We start from the raw sequence: 19,436 nt of genomic DNA, 5'->3' as shown, positions 1-19,436 counted from the left end.
GCAGTCGCTTAACCGACTGAGGCACCCAGGCGCCCTAATCACACTTATTTTAAAACCCTTGTCTGATCGTTCCCGCATCTGGGTCTGATGTCCTCCCCCTCCTTGTCCCTATGCCTGCCTCCTGCTCATCCTCACCCTCTGCTCCCCCACGTTCTTCTCTTTCTTAAGGCTCTTGTCACTGTTCATCATCTTCAATTTTCTTGCCTATATTTGGGTCTAAACTGTGCTCTTCAGGGCAGGCTCTGGAACTTGCTCATCTCTTGCCCTGAGTCTGGGGCTACTTAATTGGGCTAAACTCATGATAATGACTGCACGAGTGGGTGAGGGAGAGAAGGGACAAAGACACAAGGGGTAGCTTCCATGGTAAGATTTCCAGGAAACATTGCCATGTAAAATTGAGCCATCCTCTTTATACTTGAAAAAATTCACAAAAATAACACATACTTGAAACATTTAGCAATTTCAGAAGTTAAAATAGTGAGAATTTCCCTTCTTCCCCCACTACAGCCTAGGGTAATATGTGGTTCCAGACTTTTCCCTGAATGAGTGTATGTATATATGAGTACATGTATTGCACAAATATGCATAAATATAATTTGTATTAAGAAATAGGTTCATACTGCATATAAAATTCTTCAACATGTTTTTTCATTTACATGAATTTTCAGGAGCATCTTTCTAAGTCAGTGCACATCTACAGGTACCTTTAAAAGTGCTTCTGGGGGTGCCTGGGTGGCTCAGTCGTTAAGCGTCTGCCTTAGGTCATGATCCCAGGGTCCTGGGATCGAGCCCCGCATCAGGCTCCTTGCTCCGCGGGAAGCCTGCTTCTCCCTCTCCCACTCCCCCTGCTTGTGTTCCCTCTCTCACTGTCTCTCTCTCTCTCTCTCTCTGTCAAATAATAAAATAAATAAAAATCTTTAAAAAAAAAGTAAAAGTGCTTCTGTACAGAACGCTGTTATGCAGATATAATTTACTTAGGTCCCCTCTTGGGTAGACATTTTGATTGCAGTCTTTGCTTACATTGCAGTGCTGATGGCTGACACACTGCTGGGCTTACCGTGGGCCAAGGACCACGCTATGAGCTTCCCGTGCATGATCTCATTTAACCTTTATAACGCTTTTCCCAATCATGCACAGTCGTTCTTTCTTCTTTCTTCTCACTAGCATAGCTGACACTGAGAAGTATTGAGGCTGATACTTCTGGACTCTGCTTATCCACTGTGACTTCTCCAGGTCATTCCATAAAGCAGCCAGGTTGTCCAGAGTGTTGGTGCCAAAGCACCAATTTGTTTGAGTCTTTAGCTCTTTCCCATTCTGTGTTCACTGCGGTGGATTTGTCCCTCCCTGTTTCAGGGGCCCTCTCTTACCACTCTCCTCACTTTCCTTAAGAGGGCAGGTCCCTTGTGACCACTTGAGGCTGGATGCAGATCTCTCTATCCATTCTATGGCCCTACAAGCAGATTGGGGATCTTAGTTGCTTGATTTCCCAGGGGAAGCCGACCTGAATGTGGTCCAGTGAAATGTAATCAGGGACTTTATAGTGTCTGTTTTCGTCTTTCCTAAACCTCCTGGCTGCCACATCTCGACCTTTCATCCCAGGAGTGGTATAAGTCTCTCCGTGGACAGGCTTGAGTTGATGGATTTCTTCCTGTCGTGTGCTGGGCCAAAAGACTACCTCTTTGAATTCTACATTTCTAGTCTTTTCCTGCAAATCAGGGTGGTTTTTCGACTTCAGCTAATCCTGATGCATGGCCAGAAATGATGCGTCTTGTCCCTGGGTTGTCAGGGGCTCACAGGAGCAGGCAGAGGCAGTCAGGGGCTCCTTTCCATTCGTTCCAAGAAGCCTTTCAGAAGTGCCTGTCCCCCCTTGTGCCCCGAGGCCTCCAGGCCACCACTGTAAGCCACTGCTGATCCGCACTGATATTTCCCCTCATTAATGTCTGTTTAAAACAGCTTTACTGAGGCATATTTTTCATACAGTAAAATCCACCCATCTAAAGCATCCGGTGAGATGAGTTTGGGTAAATGTAAACAGTCATACGACCCTCAGCCACAGTCACATTTGAACATTACCGCCTTTCCCTTGTTTCCTTGTTCATCCCTTTGCCAGCAGTCCCTCGATCCCTCCTCACTGCGGACCAGGCAACCATCAATTTGTTTCTGGAGGCTAAGGTTTTGCCTTTTCTAGAACTTCATATAAATGGAATCATGTGGTGTGTTGTCTTTTCTCTCTGGCTGCTTTTTCTTAGTAAAATACATTTGAAATTCATCCCTGTTGTTACCCCTAGGGTTCCTCTTTAGTGCTGAGTCATATTCCATTGTATGGATAGTTGGTGTCTTGTGTCTATGTTCCCCAGTTGAGGAACATTGAGATGTTTTCCATTTCGTGGCTATTGTGAATCATGCTAATGTGAACATTTGGGTACACGTCTTTGTGTGGACATAAGTTTTCATTTCACTTGGGTAAATACCTAAGAGGGAATTACTGGGTTGAATGATAAATATATATTTAGCTTCCTGAGAAACTGCCAATTGTTTTCTAAATTACGGTGCTATTTTGCATTCCTACCAACAATGTCTGTGGGTTCCTGTTGTCCCATATCTTGGCCAGCATAGGTATTATTATTATTTTAGTTATTTTTTCTTTTTTAAAATTTTATTTTAATTAGGCTCTATGCCCAAAGTGGGGCTCGAACTCATGACCCTGAGATCAAGAGTCGGATGCTCTACCTACTGAGCCCTCCAGGAGCCCCATAATTTTAGTTCTTCTAGTGGGTGTAGTAGTACCTCTTCCTGACTTTTTATTTTTTATTTTTTGGCTTTTGGTTTTGTTTTGTCTTTAAACTTTATTTTGAAATAGTTTTAGATTTATAGAAGAGTTGCAAAGCTAGTACAGAGCGTTCCCTTTGTACCTTTAATCTTCTAATGAGATGGTTCCCAACCAGGGCTGATTTTGCTCCCAGTGGACCTGTGGCAATGTCTAGAGGCATTTTTAGTTGTCCCATCATGGGGTGGGGGGGCATCCAGGGGGATTCTACTGACACCTAGTGGGTAGAGGCCATTCGAGATTGAGGTGGACATCAGGATGCCTCTTTTTTTTTTTTTTTTTTTTTAAGATTTTATTTATTTATTTGAGAGAGAGACAGAGATAGTGAGAGAGAGCAGGAGTTGGGAGGAGAGGGAGAGGTAGAAGCAGGCTCCCTGCCAAGCAGGGAGCCCGATGTGGGACTTGATCCCAGAACCCCGGGATCATGACCCGAGCTGAAGGCAGACCCTTAACCAACTGAGCCACCCAGGCGCCCCCAGGATGCCTCTTTTTACCTTTTCCTTCTGCATTTTTTGGTCACTTAATTCCCTCCCACTATCATGGAGCCTCTGTTCTGAGTTTATCTAGGCCTGAAGAATCAATCAGAAATGGAGAAAAAGGGTTTTCTCTAGTCCCAAGTGAACAGTTTCAACCTCCAGTGACCACCAGGCTGGAGGATACAGGTCTGGTTCCTATAGGATGGTGACCAACATTGTACGGACCATCTCTGGATGTTCCTCGATGGCCTCTCCTCCCTCTGGACAGAGGTCGCTGACTTTTCTTTGTTCCCTGGTTTTATTACCTGCTCTTAACACGATGCTCGTAATTAGCACAGTGGCCATCCGTGTTGCCCATGTAACTGTATGGATCATTTCTTGTCTCCACAGTCAGATTATTGCCAGAGGGCTGCTCGATGTCCTCCGGGACTTCAGTAACAATGAGGAGGACTTCTTAACGGTAATGGAAATCGTGGTCAGATTGGCAGAAGATGCAGGTTTGTACAAGGATTGTATACTTTTATTTTTTACTTGTGTATTTCCAAGAAATTGTGTATAGCCAATGATAGTGAATTAAAAAGAAAACCTGAGTGCTAATCAATACGTTTTAAGCAGTGTCTAGGCATGAATGGGTTTTGTCATGAAGAATGGATGTCTTATTTGGCATCAAATTATCCTTAGTTTTAGAAAATTAGAATGACTAATGGCCATGAATGCTATCTGCCGTGGCAGTTAAGGCCTTTGTAGTTCGTGAGTTTTCCCAGCCTGTTGGTTGCTAAGAAATACCAAATCAAAAGAAGCCTTTTGGATTAGAACAAGCCGAGTCATTAGTTTCCCTCACCTATGATCTTTGTAGGCTACTCTTGATTTTTCTTTCTCTTTCTATCTCTCCATGATTGCTGTCCTGGGAGGGAAGCACGCTGCTGTGCGGGAGACAGGAAGAGGTCCCTCGCATGCTCTCCTCCCCCATACACACAGGAGAGAGGAGTGAGAGGAGCAGGTGCTGGGGCTGCCGCAGCTGATAGCTGTCCTGCAGCCCCCCCACCCTCCCCCCCATTTGTGATGATTGGTGAACAGCTTCAGAAAGTTTCGGGAATCTTACACTTGCTTTAGATTTTGATCATTTTAACTGAAAATAGAAAAATAAGCCTTCCACATAGCTCCCGTATTCATTTAAAATATTCATATGAATATGACACAATGCTTTTAGAAGGCCCAAGTGGATGTTTTGAGTCCTTAAATGGATTTTCTTTGTGAATGAGTCACCATTTACAGTGCTGAAGCAATTATATATTTGTGTTAAATTTAATGTGGTATATTGGAGCTAGAGCCTCTCTTTTGTTTAATGCTTTGCCTTAGAAATAATTGGGATGCGTGGATTGTGGGGGAGTGCATTTATGAAAGAATTATTTATAATGTATACATTCTGGCTGGAATTTAAATAAGCACAACCCATAGGTCTGGCATATATGCCATTAGTTGTAATGGCTTTTGGACGCTGGCCCAGCATGCAGACTTCTTGCTCCCTCCTCGATTTATATATGGCTTGTTATAATAGAGTTGTCATTCTCTCTTCCTTTTATGTTTTTATATTGCCACATAGCTTATTAGCTTTTTAAGCCTGTCTGTAGCATAAATAGTCTAAATGGGAAATGATTTTTAAACTGCATTTGTCTAATTTCCTTGATGAAGTATTTTAGTAAGAAAAGCTAGAAACTATCACTATATACTCTATAAGCTGCTTGGCTTATTCTTATATAATTCTTTTCTGATTTTTTATTGCTGCAGAGCCCACAGTGCGGACTGAGCTGATGGAACAGATTCCTCCTATTGCTGTTTTTTTACAAGAAAACAGATCAAATTTTCCAGTGGTGCTCTCTGAATATCTCACACCGATTGTAGTGCGGTACCTCACGGATCCAAACAACCAGGTGTGAAAAACTGTGACCTGAAGATCTGTGCAGCAAATTCCCCTTAGTCTTATTTGAGCTGATATTCATAATTCCGAGAGCAGCTTCTCAGAGTTAAGCAATTCAAGAACAAAAGACCTGTTTGTGCCTGGTTCCTCAAGTCACGCAGGCAGATAGATAGCACTCACTCTTATTTATCATGAGATATTTCTTTTCTTTTCTTTTCTTTTTTTTTTTTTTAACTTTTTCTTATGGAAAATTTCAAACACACAGCATCAGAGAGAATCTTAAAATGAATGTCCATGTCCAAATGAATGCACCCAGCTTTGACCGTCATTAACATTTGACCAGTCTGTTTTCATTTATCTTGAGATAATCCAACCCAGATAAAAGCATTTCCCAGATACCATGTCATTTTAACCGTAAATGCTTTAGTATTACTCTCTGAGAAATATAGACACTTTTTAAAAAAACATAATAGCAATTCCATTGTCACATGGATAAAAATTATCAATAGATCCTTAATATCATGTAATCTCAAGTCGTTGTTGAAATTTTTCCAGTTTTCTCAGAAATCTGTTTTTTTTTGGGGCAGTCTCTTTAAATCAGAATCCATATGAGGTCCACACATGGCATTTGGTGGATGTGCCTTTTAAATCTCTCTTAATTTATAATCGTTCATCCTCCCATTTACTCCCCTGCTCTGGGAAACTAGGTCATTAACCTCTAGGAGTCCCTGCATTTGGGATCTGGCTGATCACATCCCCATAGTGTGGTTTGAAATGTTCCTCTATTCCCAGTACGTCCTCTGAACTGCTAGTTAAGTCTAGAGGCTTGGTCAGATTCAGAGTTTTATGCAGTATAGTGAGAATCCTTTTTAGCCGCCACTGTGTTTTCCTGCTGCATCAGATCAGGAAGCACTCAGGAAGTGTGAGCATTGGATTGTGTTTGGGTGTGTCAGCCTTCTCTGTTCATTACAGAATTCTTTGCCAAGAGTATGTATTGATATTTCCAACATCACATTTAGGATTATAGGGCTTTTACTTATTTGATTTTATATTCATAACTTTTTTTTTTCACAGTATAAATCTTGCTTCTTAATGGCATTAATGTGTCCGTGTGTGTGTGTGTGTGTCCAAAATAAAAATACCAGTATGATTGCTAACAGTATGGTGGGATAGCTGAATATAGTTTGAGATTTCTTTGCTGTTCTTTTTGTGTTGGGGCTGTCTCCCACTAGAGATGTACAGTCGTATTAACATAATATTAATAAGACTGTGTTCCAAAGTCACTTGTATGAACCCTTCTCTTTGTGCCTAAGCTGCCAACTTGATCCACACTTAGGCTCATTTATTTTTTATTTTTAGGAATTGCTTTAGCTTTTACATTTTGATTTAATTTAGACTTAATAATTATTTAAAATGTTTTTACATAATTCCAAGTCAAACTGTAAAACAAAGTACATTCGGAAAAATCTGACTTCTGGGGCACCCGGGTGGCTCAGTTGGTTAAGGGTCCGACTCTTGGTTTCAGCTCAGGTCATGATCTCAGGATCGTGAGATTGAGCCCCGTGTCGGGCTCCATGCTCAGTGCAGAGTCTGCTCGAGATTCTCTCTCTCTCCCTCTCCCTCCCCTTCTGCCCCTCCTCCTCTCTAAAATAAATAAATACAATCTTTAAAAAAAAAAGAAAAGAAAAATCTGACTTCCATCCCTATCTCGCCCATCTGTTCCCTCCCTCCCCTGTAGATAGCCATTTTTTCCAGGTTTTGGTTTATTCTTACCTTTAAAAAATACACACAGATAACTCGAAGCACATATGCACATGTCCTTTTGTTCTGCACCCCCGTGTTACTTTCTCAGATGCAAGTGGCATACTGTGCATGGTACTCTGTCCCTTGCTTTCCCCGCTGTCCAGGGTATTCTGCAGATCAATCCGTAGCAGGTGGGGCAAAGCTTCCTCATCCCTTTTTCTAGCAGCATGTACTCCGCTGGGGAGGTGTGGCATGGTTTATTGATAGACATTTGGGTTATTTCTACTGTTTTGTCACTTCAAAATTGTTGCAACAAGTAGCCTTGCAGCCTTTCTATTTCTGAGTTATTGTGGGAATGGATTTGCACAAAGGCTAAAGGTATTTATAATTTTTTTTTTTTTTTTTAGAGAGAGAGCAAGCGGGAGAGCACAAGGCAGGGGGAGGGGCAGAGGGAGAGGGAGAGAGAGAATCCCAAGCAGCTCCACGCCCAGCACAGAGTGGGACGCGGGGCTCGATTTCACGACCCTGAGATCATGACCTGAGCTGAAATCAAGAGTTGGATGTTTAACTGAGCCACCCAGGTGCCCCCATATTTATAATTTTTAATGATATGCCAAGTTTTCATTATTGTTGTTTTCAAGAAGTTCTGCAGTTTTGGCTTGTATTTCTCCCTTAATCTAAGCATTTTTAAAGAGCAAATACTTTAACTGTTATACTGTGACACGATTAAATGTAGTATTCGAATAAGGAAGAAAGTCCTCCTTTTTCCACTCTCCAAATGGCAGTATTTTGATTATTTTTGCATTTTCTTCTTCAGGTGCTTCCATTTTTTCCCACATGGGTCTAATCATAATGTGATGCAGTTTCTCCCATTCATTCATTTATTCTGACGGCTTCTGAATGCCCGTTATGAGCCGAGCGTGGTGCTTTGTGCTGGGGATAAAGACATGAGTAGGACAGATTTCCTGCCCCAGAAAGCTCACTGGCATGTAGTAGACATTGTACATCTTCATAATCTTTGTGTTTTTACTTTTGTTGAATGCTTAGCTTTCTTTCAGCCTTTTGGTGCAGTGGATGCAGTGAGCATTATAAAGGATGTGGTTATATTCTTCCATTGGCTGTTCTTTTTTCCTTTGGATATATTCTTGAAGATGAGATTGTACTGGGTCAAAGAACTTGACGTATCCTTGACCTTTGTCATATATCACTGCCATCTGTTTGGTTCCAGAAGGGGAGTGGCTGGAACTGTGATTTGGACCCCAGGCTCTCTCCTGTCCCTCCTTGCTCTGCCACCACCCTGAGCCTTCCTGTCCTAGAGGCCTGTGGCTCCCACCTCTCCTTGTCCTCCTGCCTTCATTTCCTGTTCTGCTTTGGGTGCCCCCTCCCTCAGCCTCCCCTTTCTGATGGCCTCCCCATCTGCACTCCTTTCTTTCTTTTTTTTTTTTTAAAGATTTTATTTGTTTATTTGAGAGAGAGAGAATGAGAGACAGAGAGCACGAGAGAGAAGAGGGCAGAGGGAGAAGCAGACCCCCTGCTGAGCAGGGAGCCCGATGTGGGACTCGATCCCGGGACTCCAGGATCATGACCTGAGCCAAAGGCAGTCGCTTAACCAACTGAGCCACCCAGGCGCCTGCACTCCTTTCTGACAGTGCCTCCGCCACTCTGTCTTTGCCTGTCCGCCCATCCACAACTCGCAGGCTCTCAGGTCCCAGAGGCCGAGTTTAGGGCGGGGTGCGGGTGGGGGCCGCTGCCATGCATTGACTGGTGCCATCACAGACGTAGGGATTCCGATCGCAGCCAGACTCACCGCGCTGCCTGCCGACCCTTCCGCTCATCCCTCCTCAGCGGGTCTTACATCATCCAAGGCTGCTCTTTCAGACCTTTGCCACTGTCGTCAAGCCTCTCCACCTTGGCCTGTCGTCCACCAAACAGGCGACCTTGCCTTTTGCTTGAGTGAGAAAATAGAGGCCTTCATCTTCATCTATTCTCTCAACAAGTGGGTCCGCTCATACTTCCTTTGGTTCCCTGGAGCCCCAGCCTGGGGCCATCAAAACCCTCCCTTCTCCCGCCCCCCTGCCCAGCCAGGCCTTGCCAGGTGTCCTTTGTTTCCATGATAAACAGAACTCTTTTGTGTACACCCCCTCTTCTCCGTTCCTGTCACCTTTAAACACAGAAATATGGCAGAGTCCGATCTTCCTGAAGGTTTTTCGTTCAGACTCTAATGCCTTCAGGCACAGCCGACTCCTCTGTGGGCCGCTGCATCTGTGCACCCTTTCCCTTCTGCCCATGCTGGCGGCCTTGCTCCTTCCAGATGCCTCTCCTCTCCTCCTGTCCATGTCTTCCTCACTTTAACCGAGGCCAGCCCTTTCAGACCTGCTCCCTGGGGCGATGCTGCAGGGTCCCCGAGGAGGTAGGATTCTGAGTTCCGCCAAGACTCAGATTTTTTTGCCTGTGGGAGTGGGTCTGTCAGGTTGGTCGAGCATCTGCGGCGCAGGCCTCCCTCCGTTCGTCATCAGGTACTCTTCAGGGCCAGTGCGCTTTGCAGGGACTCATGGGAGGTATGAAATCACGAAATCAGGCACGATAGTGATATCATTACCACGTTGCTGGTACTGCTAACAGCTAGTGTTGCTTGAGCTCTCAGGGTGTGACATACTGTGCCCCAGGATTAGTGAGGATTATCTTGTTTACTCTTCGTAACCACCCTGTGAAGTATGGGCATGCTTGCTCATTCCTTTGTTTTGGAGGTGCGAGAGCCGAGGGCAGAGAAATGTGGTGTGTGTGTTGGGGCGCCATGAGCTGCCGAGGGAGCCCGGGATGCCAGGCCCCGTTTCCCGAGGCTCATCTGGTGTATGTGTTGGGACCGCCCAGGCTCTTCTGGATGTCGTGACTAGTATTTTCTCTGAGCACTGACTGTAGGAACTGTGTCTTACTTGATTGTCTCCGTGCCCAAGCACAGGGCCTGGTACCTGGTGGAGTTTTAGTAGTGTGTTGTGGGACTGAGGCAGCTGCCACCTCTCCGTTTGCTAGTGTGGCCACATTTTTCTGGCTGTCCTGAGCTACTTGCCTTCTCTCTCAGGGGACACGGGGGTCCCAGCCCCTCTTCAGTGCGATGTCTTCATTTTCCTCTTTGTTCCCATCTTCTTGTCTCAGAGCTGGTCCATTTTTCCAGTCTCTCTCATTGGCTTTTCTCTTTTGATTTTCATCATGCCTCCATCTCCCTCAACCCTCTGTGCCCTGATCTCTCCCCTGAGCGTACCACCACTCCCTTCCCCCACTGCCAAGCTTCTCGAAAAAGGAAGCTCTGCATCCTCTGCCCTGCATGGGCTCCCAGCCAGGCAGCAGCTGGCCCCACTGCAGCCGAGAGATGTCTTGCCGTGGACTCAGCTCGTCTCACTGTGAAATCCGGTGTTTTTGTTTCTTCAAAGATAGTTTTGATTTTTAAAAAACCATGAGATGTTTTAATCACACGAGAGGATTGTGTAATAAGTACCCATATACCTATTACACTCACTCAACAAATGTTAAACTTTTGTAATTTTGCTTTAGACCTGTTTAATTTTTTATGTATAGGTTGTAGATCCGGTTAAAACTGTGCTGTGCCCTCCCCAGGCCGTTCTCCCTCCCTCCCCTTTTGTAGGAAACCACTACCCTGAGTCTCGGGGTGTCCAGAGTTTTATAGTCCCACCACTCGTGTAAGTGGCCCTGAATAAGAGAGTGTCTTGTTTTAGGTGCTTTAAAACCTTATATAAATGGCATCACACTGTACTTTCCATTCTGCCACTTGCTTTTATCCCTCCCTTTTTAAGATCTATCCACATCGATCCCAAGAGCTCGTGGTCATTCATTTTAACCAGGTGATGGTATTGCATTTATATTCTTCCCACAATTTATTTATCTATCCAGTGACTTCTTTTTTGCTTTTACTTGATTTTTTTTTTGCACCATTTGTCACCATTAACGACTTTTGGGTCTTTGAAGAAACCTTTCTTGGCTGCCTCCTAGACATTTAGCATTGCTCTCCCCCACCGATGGGATGCACAGGTGGCGGAGACATGTTTTCTGTTCCTTTTGGAGCTCAGCATTAGGTCAGTGTGCACTGGGATGGTCTTATTACCTCTTACATCCCTCTCTTGGCAACTAGTCATATGATTTTAGTCACAGTAAAGCAGGATTCATTTGGGGGAGACCGGACCCCACACCCTGTTCGTTCTTATTTATTTATTTATTTATTTATTTATTTATTTATTTATTTATTTATTTATTTATTTGAGAGGGGGAGGGAGAGAGAGAGAGAGAGAGCACCCACGCAAGAGCGTAAGATCAGGGGGAGAAGGGAGAAGGGAGAAGCAGACTCCCCGCTGAGCAGGGAGCCTGGACATGGGGCTCGATCCCAGAACGCTGGGATCATGACCTGAGCCGAAGGCAGATGCTTAACTGACTGAGCCACCCAGGCATCGCACCCCACACACTGTTCTGAGCCCTTCGTGTCTGTAGGTTGTATCACCCCACAGCTGCCCTTGGAGGCGGGTGCTGTCACTGTGTACTTCTACAGACAAGAAGCCGAGGCTCAGAGAGCCCTCAGCCCCTGGCCCCAGAGGATGCAGATGGGGTGCGGCCTGGAAACCAGTGCAGGGTCTCCTGTGGGTGACCCAAGTGTCCCCCCACCCCTTCCTTTCCTGCTGGTCTGCTCTTCCCTAAGCTCCAGCGCTGGCCCTGGCCCTTGCCCGCTCTCCAGGGCGTGGTCTGGTCTTTTTCTTACTGTGTCAGGATTCCCTTGGTGATCTCGTCTGCTTCCGGGGTGGAGCAGAGCCACGTGCACAGGGCTGTCTCTCCCCCAGGAGTTCACGAGCCTGCACCGCCCAGTGACGGTTCTCCCGAGGCATCCAGTGCATCACATTGGGCCCCCCCAAGCTCAGACACCCACCCCAGTTCTCTTTACCTTCAGTGTTCCTTCTCCATTTTTTCCATTTGGTGATTGGTGGCCTGAGGCAAAGACCCCAGGGTCATATTTGGTTTTCCAGTGACGAGCTTAGCTCTCTGCAGCAGTGTCTCTCAAACCTCCCCTGTCCTTTCTGGCCCCCCTGCCCTCCCGAATTCCAGGCCTCAGCCAGAGCATCTCTGCCTGGGAGCCCCTCGCCCGCTCTTGCAGCTTTTAGAGCCACTTGAGGCTTAAACTGTCACCCTCACTGAAGCTTTGTCTGCTCTTGTCACTCCTCTGCTTTCCAACCCTTGGGGCTCCCCAGTGCCCTGCCCCACCCCAGCTGGCTTCAGCCTCCCCTGGGTTGCTTGAGGTGCCGTGCCCTGACTTGCCCTGTGTCCCCAGAGCTCATCTCCTATCTTTGAGCCCATTGTCCTCTCCCTTTCCTTGCTTGCTCTAACAGTCCCCAGGGGCAGCCGTAACCAAGCACCACAAGCTGGGGGCTTAAAACAGCACACATTTATTCTCGCACAGGTGGGGAGGCTGGAAGTCCAAGATCAAGGTATCATCGGGTCTTGCTCACTCTGGAGGCTCCAGGGGAGATTCTGTTCCTTGTCTCTTCCAGCTTCTGGAGGTGTGGACCCCCTTGGTTTCCAGCTACGTCGCCCTAGCCTCTGCCTCTGTTTTCCTGTGGCCTCCTCCTCTTCTGTCTGTCCTCTCCCCTTGCCTTTCTCTTATAAGGACACTTGTGATTGCCCTTAGGGTCACCCTGCTAATGCCAGGTGACCTCAGGTCCTTAACGTGACCCCCAATCACATCGGCAGAGACCCTTTTTCCACAAAAGGTCACATTCAAAGACTCCAAAGGTTGGAGGTACATAACGTTTGGAGTCCACCCTTCACCCCCTGCCCTCAGCAGGCTTCTGACTGCCTTTGACATTCTGCTCCATGTCCTCAGCCGAGGACCTGCCCGCCTGCCCCCGCCTGCCGTGTCCTCCCTGCGCTGCCGCCCTCTGGAGTCCTCAGCTGCCACCTGGGACTGAGTCATGTAGCGAGGCGGCTGAAGGGTCTGCCCTCGGCTGTGCTCCTCGCACCTCGCACGTTCTCTGCTCCTGGCATGTGCCGGAGAGCTCAATAAGTGTCTGACATCTCCGAGTTATGGGGGACTTTCACTGCCTCTGGCTGGACACTGTGTCCTGTCACCCAGGCCTGGTAATATTGCCGGGGCATCCCCTTTCCTCTGCCCGCCCCTCCCTCTGGGGCTGTTGCGGTGGCTACCTGGCTGACCTCTCTGCCCTCAGCCTTTCATCACCTCCGGTTGACTTGGAACACCACTGCCGGAATGATCTTTCTAAAATACCGTTTTCATCTTGTCACTTGTTTGGAAGCTTCCATGTCAGAGTGCCTCCGTAGCTTATTTTGTAACTGCTGTCTGCTCGCCTGCCACTCTGTGTGCGCTCTGGGTCCCGGTGCTCTTTCCCTCCTTTAGTGTCACTGCAATGGGCTGCATCTTCCATTCCTTGCTCTGTAAGTTGGGAGTTTTCTGTGCTTTCACGTCCCCAGATATGTTCTCTGTCCAGCTTTTTGGGGTCCCTCTGCCTTCTAGTGCTCGCTCGCCCCTCCTCTCTGGGACTGAGGAGGCTTCCGAGTCCTGCCTCGTTGGGGCTCATCTCTGGGCCCCTGCCCCATGGCCTTCTGTGGACGTGTGTGGGTGTGTCTGTGCAGAAATCCAGGGTCTGAGCCATGAGGGCAAAGTGGGGGGCACTGTTGGAGGACAGATGGGAGACATGACCTGAATGGGGTCCTGGGGAAGGGGATGTTTGGCCTGAGAAAGGAACGGTAGGAACCAGCCAGGCAGAGGGAGCGGCGTATTTTGAGGCCTTGGGTTGGCAGTACACGTGGCGGGCCAGACGCCCTGTGTGGTTCGCGTGTGCCGCAGAAGACAGGGCGGTCAGCTTGGCACTCTGCTCAGGGAGTTTGGTCTGGATCCTGAGAGCACTTCAGCTCATTTGGTGTTTCACCTTTTGCCTTTGTTTCCTCTTCTAGGTTAGAAAATCAAGTCAGGAAGTACTCTTGATTCTTCTGGAACAAGATCTAATTTCCCAACATGATATTGAAAACAAAGTGTGTCCAATCCTGCTGGCACTCTCTGCCCCAGACAGTGATGACGAATATAAAGCAGAAGCTGTGAACGTAAGTCTGTGTAGGGAACGATAGCCCCACACCTTGGTGGATTGTCCCATAATTTGGGGTGTGCATGACTTGAGGTTTCACATGTGTTCATTGTTGGCCAGCACTTTCCCCCTAAACAAGGTGGCTGGCGACGTGGCCTGGGTCAGAGAACGTTCACAGTTCAGATCTGAGCATGTTTTAGAAATGATTATCCGGGCGCCTGGGTGGCTCAGTCGTTAAGCGTCTGCCTTCGGCTCAGGTCATGATCTCAGGGTCCTGGGATCGAGTCCCACATCAGGTTCCCTCCTGGGCGGGAAGCCTGCTCTCCCTCTCCCACTCCCTCTGCTTGTGTTCCTGCTCTCGCTATCTCTGTCTCTGTCAAATAAATAAATAAAATCTTTAAAAAAAAAAAAAAAGAAATGATTATCCTTAGATCACCAGGTGTTTTAAGATGGCAAAGCTGTCGAAATCAAAGTAGTTTAGGCTGAGGTGAGGCAAGATGCAGAGATTTACAGGTAAATCAGTCTTTGGACCCACTGGGATCATGAGCCCTGTTTCCCAGAGTACAGAACCCAGTCTAGTATGGGTGATGATTTTAGGTTGTGGTTGGGCAGTTCAAGAAAATCCAGTAGACGTGAGTGTCTGTGTATAGTTTAGGATAAGAGAGTGCTGGGTAGGTATGTGAGTAGATATGAGAGTCCACTCTGAAGAGTGCAGGTGTGGCCAGAATGTCCACGGCAGTTTGGGATGTGCCCTATCGAAGCATCTGCTCATACCCATTAAAGGTGTACAGTTAAAGGACTAGTACAAACACTAAATTTCTTCTTCCTTTAATAGTTAATTTTGTGGTTTCCTTGGGTTTGTAAGACCCTGTACCCTTCATAACGTGACTGTAGAGTCAAGGACTTTCTACTTGCTTCTGGAACCCTCATTCACATAGTAGCTGCTGCTGAGCCAGTGGTAGCTCTCCCGTACTTCCCCAGACACAGACTCCCTGGCTTGTCCTCATGCCTTCTCCTTTGTGGCCCAAGGGAAGGTCATCTGTGGCCATCTTCTTCTCTGTGGCTCCTTCCCTCCCCTGACCCAGGCAGACGGTGCTGCACAGAACAGCCCCCTGTTTCTCTTACAGAAGACTCAGGATTATCCCAGCATTTTAGGAAAATCATACCTAAGGATTAGAAAAAAAAAAATCATGGGCCTTCGTTATGAGTACAATAATATCTAGAAGATAATTGTTTTCTTGGTTGGAAAAGAATGACATTGGAAAAAGGAATTCTTTTTCAAAGTGAGGAAACATAGAGTGTGGAGCTAAAAAATTGTATTATAGCATCAGAGCATTTGGCAATTATTCTTCATTTATGTAAAAGTTTTCCTCAACTATGAGTTACAGGGCTGGCTTTTTAAACTAATTTAAGTTTTTGCATATTCCATATGTTTATAAGATGAATCAGGCTGAAGAATAATTGATTATTAAAATTCAAATTCTCCAGGGTTCTTTTATAAATTTCAAGTTTCCCTATAAGAAATTAAATTTATTTTGCAAAATGAACCTGGATAATATCATTTAGTTGGAATATTTGGCAGTTGAGCAGTGAACTTTGCCAGCTAGATCTTCTTCTTTGTTGGAAAGTTGGTTAGGCAAGTTTCCAAGGTTACAACCGACAACCAAATATCTTATCCCTCAAGACGGATAATAGCGTGAAAAATAATGCTCAAGGCGTTTTTGCATGATTTTTATTTTGTTTTGTTTTCAGCCACTCCATTCTTGCCAGCAATATTCTTTTCCTCCTTCTCCTCACTGTCCTCCTCTTCCCTCTTCTTCTTCCGGTGAAAATATTTGGAAAATACAACAAGCCTTCAAAAAGCTATCTCCACAACTCACTTACAGAACAAATTAGTTCACATAAATTGTATTTTTCATTCTAAGTGAGTGGCTGATATCATTACTCGAATGTGTAAGCTTTCAAATGTGGCTGCCAAGAACAATTAGTCTTGAACCCTCCTCAGGCTGAGGTGCACCTACGTTTCAGGGTATTTCTGGAGGACCTCCACTTCTCTCCCCACGGAGCCTTGTTGGAAGCAGGATTCGGGGTGCCTGGCTAGGCCCCTGCATGCTTCGGTCAGATTTGGAAGCTGTCCTGTGTTCCTTTCCTGGAGCCCCGGAGTTCCTCTCCTGGAGGCCAAGGGGAAGGGGTCGCTGGATGGATCTTACTCCTTGGGCACCCGGTGTCGAGAATCCCGGAGGGCGCTGTTCTCGTTAGCTAGGAAGTGACAGGACGGATAGAGAGAGTGGCTTTCATTCCTCAAGGAGAAGCAGCCCAAATGTGTGGTTTGGAGAGCTCCCCAAGGAGGGCAGGGTTCCCAGCTGGGCTGTGAGTGACCCCCAGATACTGCGGGCCCCATGTGCTGGTGAGGAGGGTGATGGGTGAGGAGAGAAACCAGTCGTGCTGCTTGTTTGGGGCTCTCTTTCCAGCCACGTGGTGTGAATGCTGCTACAGCCCCCTGTCCGTAAACACGCACCATCCCAGAATAGTGTGGTTCTAAAGGAATTGCTTCTTGCCCAAAGGAACCTGCATGCCTCCATCGGCAAAATGTGTGTCTGTGCTCTCGCCTTTTCATTCTCGTTAGGGGTTACAATCAGTTGATTCTGGTGCCAGCAACCCTAGTGCATACTTGATTAGGGAAATCAAAGGTAGCCAAGTAGACATGGCCTGGGCATTTTTAAATTGAGTTATGCAGTGTAAATTACAGGCTGGTTTCTTCCATCCTGCTTTCTCACAGACATGTGCATTTTGGTTTGTGAAATCTTTCTATAGATGGCAGACAATGTCTGTGACTCCCTCCTTTAGCAATCGAATTGTGAACTTGACTTGTTTATTTCTCCTTCAAAAGTATGAGCTTCTAAACACAGGTGTCTTTCCACCATCGGCATCCAGCACAGTGCCAGGCCCAGAGTCAGTACTAAATAAATGTTAGTTGTTGAATGAATGAATCGGTAAAAACTGAAGGCGCTGCATCCTGTAATTATATCTAGACAGCATAAACAGGCCACCAGAGACCAATTATAATTCCTCTTGCTTGCAGGAAGGCCATTAGCATTCTGAGATTATAACTAATTGTCAGAAGCCTATTTTTCTCTCTCAACACGTTTTCACATTAAGGCTTCCTCATTTTTTGTCGTCATTCCTATTTTTAAGCTCATTTTTATTTGTGCATTTATTTAAAAAGAATGTTGTGGTTGTGTATTATAAAGAATAGTTGGCTCCAGGCAACTAAGTGAAGATCGTCATTCCATGCAAGTAGTTCCCAGGGCCACGGGAATATCATTTCTTGTCACTTGGTGCGCTGGCTGGCTTTTAATGACTCTGTATTTGTTTTATACTGGTAGTAATAAGGTCATGTGGGTGTGGCAGATGGAGAGGGGTAGACGGAGCTACTGGGCAGTCTTCAGTTGTCTGTTCCCCTGGATACGGGAGCTTTGCGTGCTCATTTATTGTGGCCACCACTCTGTACAACTCTGCCTCGAGTCAGGTCAGAGAGATGTGTCCTCCGAGCTCGGAAGATGCAAGCCTTTTCGTTTTGGGGGGATCATTTCCCCTCCCCTCGGCCCCACTCCTCTTCCTGCCAGTCTCAGTGTGCTTTTCCCTCATGTTTGCTGTGTGCAGATTCCAAGTAGTTGTGGGTGAGCTGCTAACCCAGGACCTTTTTCTGCTAAGGCCGTGTGTACAGTGGGAAGAGCAGACCTCAGAGACAGGAAGTCCTCCCCCTTCTTCCTCCTTCCATCTTTTTTTCTTTGGTGGGGGGAGTGGGAGAGTTCTTTAAAAATTTTGGGGGGTGATTTTTCATTTTGTTTTAGTTTTAAACTTGTAGAAAATTTTCAGGAACGGACTCTTGAACTCTTGTATACCCTCTATCAGGTTCTCCTGTAGTTTATTACAGTCTCTGTCCTTACACACACACAGATACACATACATGTATGATTAAGTATTTTTCTGAGCCATTTGAGAGGAAATTGGAGGCATTATGCCCTTTTCGTCCCACATTTTTCAGTATGTATTTCCTAAAAACAAGGAAATACTCTCTTAAACAACCATAGCACATCGATCAAAATCAGGAAGTCTAACTTTGATATGATGCTAATATCTCATCCACAGTTCACATGCAGATGTTGTCATTTGTCTGGGATCCAGTCCAGGATCACACAGTGCACGGAATTGTCACAACACTTTGGTCTCCTTGTATCTGGAACAGATCCTGAGCCTTTGAATTTTGTAACGTTAACGTGTTGGAAGAGCACAGGCCAGTTCTTGGGCAGAATGTCTCCCAGTTTGGGTTTGTCTAGTGTTTCCTCATGATTAGATTCAGGCTCTGCATTTCTGACAAGAAAGGTGAAGAAACGTGTTCTCATGTATCATGGAGGGAGACCCAAGACTTCAGTGTGTTCTGACTTTGGCCGTCATTAACTGGTGACTTAGGAGATAGAGGTGGTGTCTGCCCAGTTTTTATGTACTACTTTCTCCTCTGGACGTAAGAAGGGGAGTCAGAGTGTGCTTTTCATCAGACTTCCCCCTACTAGTATGGTGTCCATTGATGGTTCAAGTTGATCTTCCACCATGAAGAGTGCTCCGTTCTCCATTATTTGCTTACATTGTGTTGCTGATTTTCATATCTGTATTCAAGAGGACTATTGTGGGCAATTTTCTTTTCCTATTAGTTTTTGTCAGGTTTTAGAATCTGGGTTATTTGGGCATCAAAAAATGAGTTGGGAAACATTCCCTGCTCTTCTATTTTCTGAAAGATTTTGTTCAAAATTGGTGTTGTTTTTCCCTTAAGTATTTGTTAGAATTCACCAGTAAAACCTCTGGTGCTAGGGTTTTCTTTGTGAGATGGTTTTTGATAGCAAATCCAATTCAGATATGGGGATATTCAGATCTGTTATTTCATCTGTGTCAGTGGGTAAGTTGTGCATTTTAGGGAATTTATTACTTTCATCTAAGTTGTTAAATTTATTGGACTAATGTTGCTTGCAATATTTCCTTATCCCTTTCGGGATGCTGGGTGGCTCAGTCAGGTAAGTGTCTGCCTTCGGCTCAGGTCATGATCGCCGGGTCCTGGGATCAAGCCCTGCATCTGGCTCCCTGCACAGTGGGGATTTCCCTCTGCCCCTCCCCACCCCTGCTTATGCTCATGCTCTCTCTCTCTCAAATAAATATATAAAATCTTGAAAAAAAATATCCTTATCCCTTTCATGCCTGTAAGATCTGTAGTATGTTCCCCTTTCATTTATGATATTGGTAATTTGTGTTTTCTCCCCCCTTTTTTTCTTTCTTGATCATCAGTCTTGCTAGGGCTTTATCAATTTTATTGATATTTTCAAATA

General features: G+C 45.9%; 1 protein-coding gene across 6 annotated transcripts in view; it reads left to right on the top strand.

The window, feature by feature from the left end:
- The window catches only part of LOC123851920 (serine/threonine-protein phosphatase 4 regulatory subunit 1-like), an 81,896-nt gene that overhangs the window by 36,051 nt on the left and 26,409 nt on the right, over positions 1-19,436 (top strand). For 5 of the 6 annotated variants that reach the window (XM_064573393.1, XM_064573396.1, XM_064573394.1 and 2 more), the window contains exons 4-6: positions 3,694-3,800; positions 5,092-5,234; positions 13,931-14,077. In XM_064573393.1, the coding sequence (XP_064429463.1) occupies positions 3,694-3,800; positions 5,092-5,234; positions 13,931-14,077 (397 nt within the window). The remainder of the gene's footprint in view (positions 1-3,693; positions 3,801-5,091; positions 5,235-13,930; positions 14,078-19,436) is intronic. The other variant, XM_064573395.1, reaches the window with a different exon arrangement.

The sequence above is a fragment of the Mirounga angustirostris genome, unplaced genomic scaffold (assembly GCF_029215605.1).
Source record: "Mirounga angustirostris isolate CCGP_5_RB_7025 unplaced genomic scaffold, mMirAng1.0.hap1 SCAF_10, whole genome shotgun sequence".
Taxonomy (NCBI): Eukaryota; Metazoa; Chordata; class Mammalia; order Carnivora; family Phocidae; genus Mirounga; species Mirounga angustirostris.
This window is presented reverse-complemented; position numbering and strand designations above follow the sequence as displayed.